Source organism: Passer domesticus, chromosome 6 (genome assembly GCF_036417665.1).
Source record: "Passer domesticus isolate bPasDom1 chromosome 6, bPasDom1.hap1, whole genome shotgun sequence".
NCBI classification, from domain to species: domain Eukaryota; kingdom Metazoa; phylum Chordata; class Aves; order Passeriformes; family Passeridae; genus Passer; species Passer domesticus.
Genome location: NC_087479.1, coordinates 22,211,102 through 22,223,769, shown reverse-complemented (window position 1 = coordinate 22,223,769; position 12,668 = coordinate 22,211,102). Strand labels below are relative to the sequence as shown.

General features: G+C 47.1%; 1 protein-coding gene across 1 annotated transcript; it reads right to left on the bottom strand.

Moving 5' to 3' along the window:
• Positions 1-1,914: 1,914 nt before the first annotated feature.
• Positions 1,915-9,255, bottom strand: ZDHHC22 (zinc finger DHHC-type palmitoyltransferase 22). The gene is made up of 2 exons (XM_064423766.1): positions 8,287-9,255; positions 1,915-4,089 (listed from the first exon to the last, which is right to left on the bottom strand). Exons 1-2 carry the CDS (start codon positions 8,843-8,845, stop codon positions 3,824-3,826), a joined length of 825 nt encoding a protein of 274 aa, XP_064279836.1. The 5' UTR covers positions 8,846-9,255; the 3' UTR covers positions 1,915-3,823.
• Between the last annotated feature and the right edge of the window lie 3,413 nt (positions 9,256-12,668).

Sequence of the window (12,668 nt, the reverse complement as noted above, 5' to 3'; positions counted from 1 at the left end):
CTTATTACTTTTACATTTTGACTCTATACCCTCTGAGGATATCTAATGAAGACCTTCAGGCCTTCAGGGCCGCCTGGTAGGGCAGTATGCAGAGGAACACCATCCACTACTTACTTTTTATGAGATTCGTACTGTACATAAGAACACATTTCTGGTTTACTTAGGAGTTGCATCCCCTCATTTCCTCTACACTGCCATTGCAAAGACTTCTGAGACCTTAGAGGTGACACCAATTTTTCAGATAGTCACACTTAAAATAGACAAACCACTAAGCAAATGTCTGTGGTCTCTGTGCAAGGCCTTTAGCAAGAGGGAGCTTTTACTTCAGCCACTAGCATTATCAGAGAAGAAATCTGGTGGTCATCTGATTTTCCAAAGCCAGAGAAGCCTAAGTGCTTTATTTTTAAAACCTTTGCAAATATTTAGACATTGTCACAAGAAATCATGTTCCAAAATATATTTGCTATTGCAGCTGCTATGTAATGAAATGCAAATAGTAAGTAATGACTCTTTAAGTACAGAAGATGAGAAGCTTTTATTATTTATCCTTAGAAAACTTTAGAGCCAGTGAACAGATTTAGAATTTGCGACATTGCCATTGAGTTCAGCCTTCATTTAATAAATCATAGCTAAGAGCAAAGGTTCTATTCACAGTTGTTGAGCCCTGTTACATTTTCTTGCCGAGGATTTCTGTAGGTATAGAAAGCTATGACAAGGAAAGGATGTCAAGGCAGCTGACTAATTAAAAAAAAATACTCTTAATTGTTCCTGCAGAGCCACTACCCCAAACAGGGCAGTATGCACACTTTGGAATAAGCAGAGAAATAAGCCAATATACAGGGTTGGTCTAATGTTACATGTTTATAGCTCTTTCCATACCAGAAGATATTAACTGTAAAGGCTGTGGCCATCTGAAAGTCCCACCATGACTGCTGAAATCCAGTAGTTTGCTGCAAATGAACCATTTAGCTGCATAAAATGGTGATGCAGCAATTTCCAGCCAGTAACACAGGTGTCTGACAGGAAGAATAGCTGTACATGACTGTGCTGCAGTGACTCAAACTGGGATCTATCTGTGCTTCTGCAAGGACTGAAATTTTGTGGTAAGGGCAGACAGCTGTAACCCTGACACGGGCCAGGTATGATCCAGCCCTGATGTGAAGAGGCAGCAGGCTTCATGGGCAACTGATGTTGTACTGGAAGGATTCTGTCCTTGCAGAGTGGACCACTGAAACTCTGAATTGTTTTGCCCTTCTGAGTGTGCAGCCCTAAGGAGCTTTAAAGCCTGAGGCACTGTGGCAGCAGGTGCCAAGTGCCATAAACTGCCCAAGACTGCAGTGTCCCTCAAAAGCCAAAAGCAGAGGGCAAAGATGTCAAACCATAATTTCTGCTGGTGGGAGGTGGCTTCTAGCTGAAATGTTGAAAGGCTATTGTCTTTAAATCTGCAAAAGTGGAGAAGTTGGATCAGTGACTCTGTGGAACAAAAATAATCCTTCCAAGACAAAGTGTATGGCATGAGACTCTGGCTCTGGTTCCAGTGTCTAGGTGACTGTCTGCTCACCTTGACACCATTTGCCAGAAAGGAAAAATTTATGTCAAGATGCTGTTTGTGGGTGATGATAACAGCTTAATTTTCCCATAGCTTTGAGTTGACAAGGCATGAGTTTGGTAGTGTAATTTATAAATAGAAATTAGAATGGGTCTGCAAATTGGTTATTAGATACATTTTTAAATTGGTCATTACATTAAAGTAGGGAGGATGAAAGGACTTGTCAAAAATCACATGATTAATTACTGGCAAAGCCAATAAACAAATCCTAATTTCTTCCTTTCTCACATCCACGTGTATGCTGTAACAAATGTATAGAGACAGCTAATGACAGCTAACTGTCAAAAAGCACAATACAGCTCATGTAAAAAATCAGAATATGTTTTATTGTTCACTGTTAGAGAAAATACATCATATTACCCACGGAAACAATTGTGTGTTCATGGGAACACACACAGTGTGGAAGGATGCATATCCTCCATGTTTTAGTTATCCAGCTAAGGGTTTTTCCAGTACATTTTCAAGGTTACTCTGCTCATCACAATAGACTTTGTTTGTTATTGATTCAAAGTTGTATTCAAGTGTAAAGTGGTCAAAGATGATTACAAAGCCTGTAGGAGTGAGTGACTCCATTCTGGCTTGTGAGAAACTCAAGGATAAAAGCAAGGGACATTCCACTATCGGGAATGCACTGAGAGCCTTTCTGAGGAAGAAATAATATTTTTCATGGCTTGTCAGCATACTCCCAGCCTATTAAAGAGAAGCAATAGATTCCTACCCAGCCCACATAAGCTGATGCAGTTTGCCAAAACAGAGGCTTCTCTCTTGCAGCTGCTGGGGAATCCAATGCTATGATCCTGGTGGAGATGTTACGATATCCTTTGTTAAGACATCTGTAAGCACAGGATCTCAGCACTGATCTAATGGGCTGCTGCTGCAGCTAAAAAACAACAGACACAAGAAGTTGATTAATCCCTGTAGTAATTCTATTAACATCCTTAATGGAGTTATAGCACAGATGATTTTACCCCTCTGCAGCAATGCGAGAGGGAATTGCCCTGGAGAGCTGTAACTAAAGTGTGGCAGGGATGTCTGAGAAAAGCATTTTTCTAATTATTCAAGTGCAAAATTAAGTGCCCTGATGGGCTGGAAAACCTCCCTGTCTTCTGGAATTTTGAACTCTTCACAGCCTTAATGGTACAGGTGTTTCCTGTGAGAGGGTGATGCATCAGGGCTCTGACACAGCAGAGACGCTCTTGGCACCCTCCCAACTGCTCACTGTGTGGCCACACTTCCTTCTGTCTCTCTCACAGGTATGCATAGCCTGTCTCATCACACAGCTTCTCAAACACAGCATTTTCATTCACCTTTGTGGTTTCCTCTCCTTGTCCCTCCATCTGACCATGCTTGCTGCTCCCTGTCAGAAGGGCAGCTTTGCCTGGACTCTGTCATTGGACAAAGGATTGCTAAAAATAAGTAGCAGAGCTACAGTCTTGGACTATCATTATATAGGGAACACATCACGAATAGAAATGAGAAATTCTCAATTTCTTTTAGTTTTCCTCCTGAATTTCTAGCCTGTGGAGATAAGGTTTTCCTGATGCATTAACCATGTTCATAACCTGTTCCTAGGACAGCTTGATTGCATTGCAGTTCTGTCATTAAGGGCTCGTCAGTATTGTGAATCAAGAATCATACCTTGAGATGGAAGGGACCCACAAGGATCACTGAAATCCAACTCTTTGCCCTGAATAGGACAATCCCAAGAACGACACCATGTACCTGAGATCATTGTCCAAACAATTCTGGAATTATGCTCTCATGTAAAGTTACCTCATGTATATAAGTGCCAAAGAGCCACTCCACAATACCCTCCCTAAGACTAGAGACCATTTTTACAGTCTTCCACAACAGCCCAGGCTCCTGATGCAGTTTTTAAAGACTATATAGGGTGACTAATAGGGCTGGGGACTGAGGGATTCAGACAGGAAGCCACAGGAGGGTCTGACTAAGTTTTCTGCAAGTTCAAAGACTGTTGCCACCTATGCAGGTGCAGTGATGTGACTAACAAGCTGGAGTAGTATCTCATCTACATGGTTTGTGATTTCCATGTAAATATGCTCAATTTATTCTGTTTGATAGCCCATCCTTTCCTCCCACAGCCGCTGCAATCCCAAAAGATGGAGTAGCCCAGCTCTGTAGTGATCCAGGAGACAGTGGGAGAGGACAGGGAAGGTGTTGTGTGCGTGGGATGCACACACACGCTTGGGGATTTTATTTCCCTTTCTGCCTACGGTAGCTACTCTCCACATTCTGCACAGGGATGAAAAGTCCAAGCAGCCACTTCTTGCCAAAGACTTCTTGCAGGTTCTCCCTCCAGGGCCGGGCTCTTACCAGCATTCCTTTCCGCACCTGGTACCGAGTCTGCCCGCGCAGGATCAGCAGCATCTGGTGGCAGCAGAAGCCGGCGCAGGCCAGTCCGATCCCAAGCCAGAGGTAGAGCATGAGGATGACAAACATCTCAGAGCTGAGGAGAGCTCCTGAAAACCAGGAGGGAGGGAGGACAGTAAAAGAAAGAGCTTAGACACAGCCCACATGCAGTGTAACACAGCCCCAGGAACCAACAAACCAGCTGCTTTCTCTGGCCACAAGTGCGGAGGTAGGGACAAGACCGGCTGGTTGCTCTGACTGTATTAAATTATTTCTTTCATAGTGTCTAATGAATGGACCTGCTGCAGAAATACTGAAATGATATCAGTCTCTTGTACACTTCCCCTTTTGCTGTTTATGTGAGGATCTAGATTACAGGGACAAATTCAACCAGAAGTAAAGCATATCTGCTTCAGCACTATTCCGAACAATGATTAATTTATTTAAGGGTTTACCTGCTCATCAGAGGGAATCTAAGATTTCTAGGATTTTGAAAAGACAAGTGGACCCTACAGCATATAGATGCTTCTAAGAAGCCTTACTCTTTGTATTAACACAAGGCAGAAATATTTCAGATTTCTCTTTTTCTCCATCTCTACTATATGAGTATGTGTGCATATATATGTATATAAATGTTAAAAAAGAAAAATAAATCAATAATGACTTTCCTACCTTTGTAGCAAGACAGTTTTCATGTGAAAGCAAGAAAGAAACAGAAACCTTTCTAAAATACAATCTAAATTCCTTTTATTATCTGCTGCTAGAATACTCAAAATACTTTGAATATCTGAAGCTCCTAATTCAGCTGGGGGTATTTTAGTAAATATTGGTGATGAATATATTTGAATAAAAATATTCTGTAGGCCCTTTCCTCTACAATGATTTTAGAACTCCTTCTTAAAAATGTTAGTATAACAGCAGGTGTCACTGAGTGACCTTTCAGTGTGTAAGCAGAGCTAAACCCATTAATGTAACATTTTCTGTGTGCCCATATGATGTTTATGCACATGTTTTGTGCATATTGGTATATTATTAAACACCCATATTTACATACAGGCATATTTACACAAAGGAAATGAAATGTGTGTCAATACTGGTATAAATAGCTGATATCTTTTCACTGGTTCCTGTAAGGTTTAGAAATAAAAAAGCTCTCACATGCTTCTGTTCCTCTGGAAGACCATGGGCCCTACAAGACCAACTGTGTTGAAGCAGGGATTGCACGGACAATAGAGGTGAGCTGCCTAAAAGAGGTTCATGGATGCTTCAGGTTTTAAGTCCAACAGAAGGGTCACTGGATGTGCATCTCTTGCTTCCCTTATGCAGAAGGCTGGATTAGGTGGTATCACCTGGTTTTGCAATCTGTGAATCCCATCTTTTCCACCTGGTAGTGCTATAAGTGAGAGACTGGGGCAGGCTTCTCTGAGGATAATTTGTAAGGACACTGACTACAGCCTCAAGCTTTTAGAGACTGTCTTCACTTGAAAAAGGTACAGGAATCATTCTGTTTTCTTCCTAAATGTAATGTCATCTTTCCCTTCTTATTAGATCCCATTCAGCTCAGGGGGCTCCGTATGCAACACAGCAAGAGAAGAACAAGCCTCTTAGGATAATGACAAATCCTCATACCAATTCTGTCAGAATAACTTGATCTACCAGGTAAGAAGCCCAGAGCCAAATATTGGATTCTTTGTTCGTCTTTTACTAGACTAGAGTGTGACAGATATTTTTTTTTTCCTACAACTGATACTGAGATGGGATATGGGGAGAGACCTTTTCTTTAGACCCTTTGCAAGGTGCCTGTAGGCTTTACTTATCTGCCTTGCTGAAATTCAACATTCAGGAAGTAATTACCCTTGTTTCCCCTTGAAAATATTAAGCATCTCTGAGCCATCCTTTCCAGATACATGATTTTTTTTAACCTTTTCTTCAGGCTACCTACATAAAGCATTTTCTATAATTTATTTTGTGTAGTCCAATATGATGTGTTTACAATAGCGCTCTCCATTTGCCCCTCATCCCCACAGTCTCTTTTAGTCTCAGATTTTTTTTTCTCTAAGTGACCCAGTGTGATCTCAAGGTTATATTGCCATATATTATCCATGCCAGAAAAGCTGTATTGTAGGCTGTAGTTATCGACTTTGGGCCAGATTCTGAAATCCATGCCTGAGTACAGTCTGGGCAGAATGAGCCAGCTGAAAACTTTCCCAGCACAAAAGCAGGGAACATTTAGTTGACATAAAACCAGCAGATTAACCCTTCATCCCCTTTTACTACTTCTGCAGTACAGCAGGCATGATGGAGAAGAAGAAAAGTAAAGTTGTTTCCCTGCTACCCCCATCCCCTGTTTTTTAAGTCCAACTTAAGTAACAGTTACATTAGCTGAAAAATACTGTGTGAGCAACCCTTCCAGGTAACCATTCAAGACTGTGTTTTTTCTTTCCTGAAATAGAGGATAAATGTGCAGGTAGAAACCCAGTAGGTCCTTCCTCCCAAGTGATCAAGACACTACATACCTGTTATCTTGCTGCGTGAGGCAGCAGTTCCCTTCTCAGCAGAACTAGAGGTTTGGTGGGAGCTGCTGGAAGCTGCTGCCTCTCAAGGGTGTTCTGGCTCTTAGCTCTGCACCCAGGCCCATTGTGTCCCACTCAAACTGTCCACACGCTGTATTGGCATCACAGTTGCTGCCACAGAGCTGGGGCACTTCAGTGTCTCTGCAAATATGTGCCAGGACCCACCACTGTGCAGATGAGCCCTCAGAGTCAGAGAGAACTAATTCCTTGATAATCTCCTCCCATATCCCTGCTCCCCCTCCCAGACTGCTGTGCTGAGCAGAGCTTAGGCACAGGGGAAAATCATTCCCAGTGTTTTTAATGCTAGTAAAGCTCATGCAATATTATTTACAAAAATACTTCTAGTTGGAAAAATGATTCCATAAAAATGTCATGGCAAGATTTCATGTTTATTGTCTTTCAGTGATTACCATGACAAATCTGCAAATTTGCCAAGCAGAGAGATATTTGTTTGTTTTCAGATGGCAGCCCAGCCTGGAATCTGAAAAGCAAGCCAGGGCCTCCCTGGCTCCTGTATTCCCAGCAGTGAAGTCTCCACACTCAGATCTTAATCAACAATCCTGGTGACAATGCACAAGCCAAAACATACTCCCTTCTAACTGAGCTCAGCTGAACCTGCAAAGCTAAAATACATGGGATACCTATTTTAGTCTGGTAAAAGCTGATGTAAGTGTATGAGGCAGGAGCTCAGAGCAGGGAGATGGCATTTTCTGCAGTCGCTCTCAGGGCAGAGTAGCAGTCTAGGCTGTCTGCAGAATCCCTTCTCTGAGGCCAGGATCTGTCTACTCTTGGGTTTGGACAGAGAAAGGGTTGAGGCTGGAGAGTCTGAGGGTGTGTTGAAAGGTGAGGAGGCAAGGCTTCTTGCTCTGCAAGAGCAGAGGATGAGTTATGGGAACAAAATCAGGAGAGGGAAGAGAAGGGTTGCGAAGATTTATAGAAAGGCAGGGACAGAGGGGAAAGGGGAAGAAGTAATAAGAAGGGTAAGGAATGGAAGCAAGGAGAAGGATGTATTTGCTTTTGGTCTGGAGCTTTTGCAAAGAGCAGCACAGAGAATTCCCCATGGTTCTCTGTGGACTTGTGTCCCAGACTGGGGTCACTAGACAGGTACCTAATCATGTCACATTAACTCCTCTCTCAGTTTCTGTTGCCTGACATTAACTCCTCTCTCAGTTTCTGTTGCCTGAACCCCAATTCTCCTGTGCTGGAAGGATGAAAAGATCTCAGTAAGTTTGCACTGCCAGGAGGCAGGAGGTGGGTGACAGTGAAGGGACTGAGTGGACCTGGATAAAATATACCTGCTGGGATATGGGGAACCTGCAGATTTGTAGGGTACAAACACCTACAGGACCACCCCCACCTCTACCTGTAGGACAGGCAAAAGATCCCTCAAACCTGCAGTGAAATCCATCTCCTCTGTCTAACATACAACACATGTCCTGCACAACAGATAGCTCTATTCTATCACCACCAAGTTGGTTATGGGGCATTTTCCAGAGCCTAATGCATTGGGAATGTAGCTATGGATGTAACCTGGAGTGGGTCCCAGCTTCTATTTCAGGTGAAGCAAAGTCTTTTGGAAAGGCTGGCTGTAGCCTCCAAAGAAGGCCAATTGCCCCTCTTGCCCATTTCCATACCACACCTCCACAGATGACTATCCAAGGAACTTCAGGTCCCCCCATCCCAGGAGCCCTGGAGGAGGAACACGCTCCTCATCTCTGAGCAAGGAGTCCTTACCTGAGAAGAACTGGCTGATGGAATGAGGCAGAAGAGTGAGGAAGGCCAGTGGGTCCGCAAAGGACATGGAAAGTGTAGCAGAAATGTAAACCATGCCTGCCACTAGGGAGTCAAGGCAAGCCAGGGAGGTGTAGAGGCAGAACATGATGAAGTTTCGCATGTTCCTGCTCCCGATGCAGTTCCCTGTGAAGAAACAGTGGTGGTCATGCCTCTGGGTGACTCTGGCACACAGTCTACAGAAGTGAGTGCCGGGCAAGGCTGAGCCAGGGGACCTGCTTCCATCCAGCCAGTCTGCCACTTCGGCTCCTTTGCCCAAGTTTAAGTCCTTGCCCAAGTCCTCGGGGGAGTTCTGGATCACAAGGACGTAGTTTCCCAGGGCATTAGCTGAGAGGAAGAGGAAGAGGGCACCATGCAGCAGAGCAGGCGAGAAAAGTGAGGTGGTGGAAGGGTCTCTGAACATGCTGGGGATGAAGACAAAGATCTGGAGGACGAAGGTCACTAGGGAGATGCACAAGAAGTAGGCTGGAGCGACAACATTGAGCAACCTGAGAACTAGCATTGCGGATTACGTTCCTGCGGGGGAAAGCAAGGAGAGAAGGAACATCACCGCTCCGGCTGCACACTTCATCCTTCCATTTCCTGCCGGGTCCCGGCCCCGCTGCCTTCGGGAAATGCCCTCCGGGGGCCGCTCTCCCTCGCCGCCGCCCCACGGCCCCTGCCGGGCCGAGGCAAAGGGACAGCCCGTGGGCAGCGACCGCTCCCCGGTTCCCGGAGGAGACCCCCCGGCCCCGGCGCCAGCCTCCGGGGAACTTGCAGCAGCGGTGCCCCGGAGGGGCTGCAGCGGCTGGCAGGGGAGAGGCGGCTCCCGCGGAGCGCTGGCGATGCGAGCACTGCTCTGTTCGCCTAGCAGTCTCTCTGCCAGGCAGGGTCAGTTTTGGTATTGCATGAGAGGAAAAAAGGTGGTGCTGGAGGAGGGGGGAGTGAATTGGAAAGGAGGGGTGGGAGGAGGAGAAGGGGAGGGGGGAGAGGTTGCTCTAATCCACTGCAATACGGATCAAATCCAGTGCTCTAATTTATCCCTTAAAGCCACGGATCTACAGATTACCTCTATGATAGCTGCCCTGTGCTGCACGAAATTAGAAAATATACAAAACAGCCGGTCAAGCGCTGTCCGGATGCAACCTGCGGCGCTCGGCTGCCGAGCCGGAGCGGCGCCGCAGCTGCAGCCGCAGCTGTGGCCGGGCACGACGCGTCCCCGCCGGACAGGCGGTCACCCCGGCCCGGGGCTCAGCATCGTCGGGGCACGGGATGGCGCGGGGGGCCACCCGCGGCGGGCAGCGAGCTGGGGGGCCGTGTGCGTGCCCCGGCACGCCGAGCACACCCGCGCCGGCAGCCTGAGGGAGTCCGCGGGTGTCTGCAGAGCCCCGGCGGCCCCGGAGCCGCCTCGGCCCCGCGGCGCTGCGGGCTGCCGCTGCCACCTTGCAGTCCCCTTGTCCCCGGGAGCCGCCCGCTGCCGGCGCGCCTGGCGCCGCGGAGCCGCCGTGCCGAGACCCCCACGGCAGGCGGGCCGGAGCGCAGCCCGGATTCTGCCCTGCTCTTCCTCTCCCTTCCTGCTCGTCCTCTCCCTTCCTGCTCTTTTCCTGTCCCTCTTTTCTCTGCCCTGCCCTGTGTCTGTCTCTCTCCGTCCAGTGCCTCGTGTCTCTCCCTGTGCCTGTCCTTGTCCCTGTGCTTTTCAGCCCCGGACTTCTCGCTCCCTCTCTATATGTCCCTCCCGCGTCCTGTTCTTGTCCGGTCGTGTCCCTTCCCGACCCTCCCGTGTTCCTGCCCCGCCCGGCCCGTCTCCACCGTAGCTGTCCCTTCAGCACCAGCCGCACCTGCGGCAGCTCCGTCCACCTCACACCGAGCACAACCCGGCCCAGGAGAAGAGAGAGGTGTTCTTGGGCCTCTGAGGTCCTGACAACTCCCACAGGGAGAGCAGAAGGGTGGGAAGAGGCATCCTGCCCCTCCAGCCCGCAGAACACCATTCCTTCCCACAGTGTGGGTGAGGCAGGCAAGGTGAGTTTTCTGTGTGTCCCCACACCTCCACAAAGCTGCGCCTGTTGGAACCAGCTTTGGAGGCAAGGGGAAGTGTGGGGGGAGTCGTTTCAGGTTCAAAGCCTCCCTTAACACAAGCAGGAAAGGCTTTGATCTGGGCAGGTGGTACCTGGACAGTAGCAGTAGCCTGGTGCTGGTAGAAGTTTTGCAGACACGTGTTTGCTCCCTGACAGCTACACACCCTCACCCCCCTCTGCCCACCCACACTCTTCTTGTACTGTCTGCACAGGCTCTGTGCACGGCCTCTCCTTCTCCTACACACCTACGTGCTGCACCCTCCCAGCTCCCATGAGCAACATCCCTGTCTCCCTCCACAGATGAGCCACCCATGACACGAGAAGGGGAGAGAAGAGGGTATTGGGCTGCAGCTGTGACCCTGGAGACAGTCAGACTCTGCACTGGTGAAAAGTCAAAGAAACATGCATTTTACATAATCTTAGGTCCTAGGTTTACTGGTCAGTCCCTCAGCACAGACTCTGCAACTCCACAAGAGACTCTCCCCTCACCTGAAGGTGCAGAGCAAAATGAAAGCGTGTTTCATGTCTCAGTTTCTAGGGAGAGAAGACTGGAGGAGAGACGGCTGTGCTTGTCTCCTGCACATGCACTAGCATGGAACGTGATGACAGCAACCAAGTGTTCAAGGGCTCTTTAACAGAAATAACTTTTCTCCCAGGTAACTTTAATGGTTCAACATTTCTGAGAAAAGCAGTGGCAATGACACAAGCAAGTGCAAACCAAGCCTGTAGGCACTGGATCTGCAGTGACGAACAGCTAAGAGACACCTCTGGCAGAGCTGAAGGGGAAGCTGCTCAGAGCGGATCTAGTTTTCACTCCCACCTCCTTCATTCTCCTGTCACGACTACTGAGAATAAAATTCCTCCAATATTCCCTCAACTCATCAATTTAAAGTAGACTGAGCCTTGCAATAGAGATACATGACCCAGTCTAGGTTTTATCTTTAGATGATCAGACAGTGTTTTCTCCATATTTTAACAGCTTACATCAAAATAATAATAAAAAAAGAAAATTACAGAGAAATCTTTTCATGTCATGAAAGACTCTCGACTGAGGGGACTGCATCTCATGAAAGACATTAAGCCTGCCTGCATAGGGAACATCAAAAGCTGTAGCCAAAGCGGGGGGAGGAAGGGGAAGGGAAGGGAAGGGAAGGGAAGGGAAGGGAAGGGAAGGGAAGGGAAGGGAAGGGAAGGGAAGGGAAGGGAAGGGAAGGGAAGGGAAGGGAAGGGAAGGGAAGGGAAGGGAAGGGAAGGGAAGGGAAGGGAAGGGAAGGGAAGGGAAGGGAAGGGAAGGGAAGGGAAGGGAAGGGAAGGGAAGGGAAGGGAAGGGAAGGGAAGGGGAAATCTGGTTTCCACTGGAATGGAAGATTGGTGAGGCAGATTATTCTCTACATGCTCATTAAAATGCTCCTGCACATTGATGGTTATGATTTGTCTCTGTCAAAATAGTGGATTCGTATTTAACAATATAGAAAAATATCCTCTTTCAGTGCTGTTGTGTTGATATTATGAGCTGTTTGCAGGATGGGGGAGAAGTTGACTGGGGATGAATTTGCCTATGTATATGCATGTGTATATAAGAGAAAGATGGATAAATAAGGAGATTAGCACAGGAAGTAAGCAAAAAACTGGAACAGTAGTTAATTTGGAGCAAGCATTAAAAAGTAACAACATGTACTGCATGAATTGGATTTTCTCCTGCTGTAAAATCAACATCATGAGACAACTTGGGTGTGTGACACTCAGAAATATTTTCTCCCTTTTTCTTCTCTGAGTCTGGTTTTGACCCAGGAGATGGAGTATTTCCCCATTCTGCTTTTCAACCGTAAGTAAAATCACTTCTCTTGTGTGTCAGGATTTTCTTGTCTTTTGAGTATGGCAAGGGTTATGCTATCTGCCTTTGTCTGGAAGAATTTGGCAGTTGGGCATAAGAAACACATGTGAGAGGAGTTTATTGTTCTCATTACCTACTGTAAACATGTTCTCCAGAAGTTAGCACAGCATACCACAGCCGGTCCCTCTCTCTCCCCAGCCTTGATGATTCTGAGTGTCAGCACTCTACTCTTCCCTGCTGGCCAGTTGTGTGCAGGGACTCTCCTTAGTATGCACTCTTTCCCAATATGTCCCTTTAGCAAGCAGGGTAGGAAACCACTGACAGAATTTATCAGTTGTCAGCCAGCTGGTGATTCCATCCTCCCATTCAATCATCTGGGCTACATCTGATAATGACTGGCAGATGACAGTTTTCGTATCTTCGTCCCCAGATCTTCT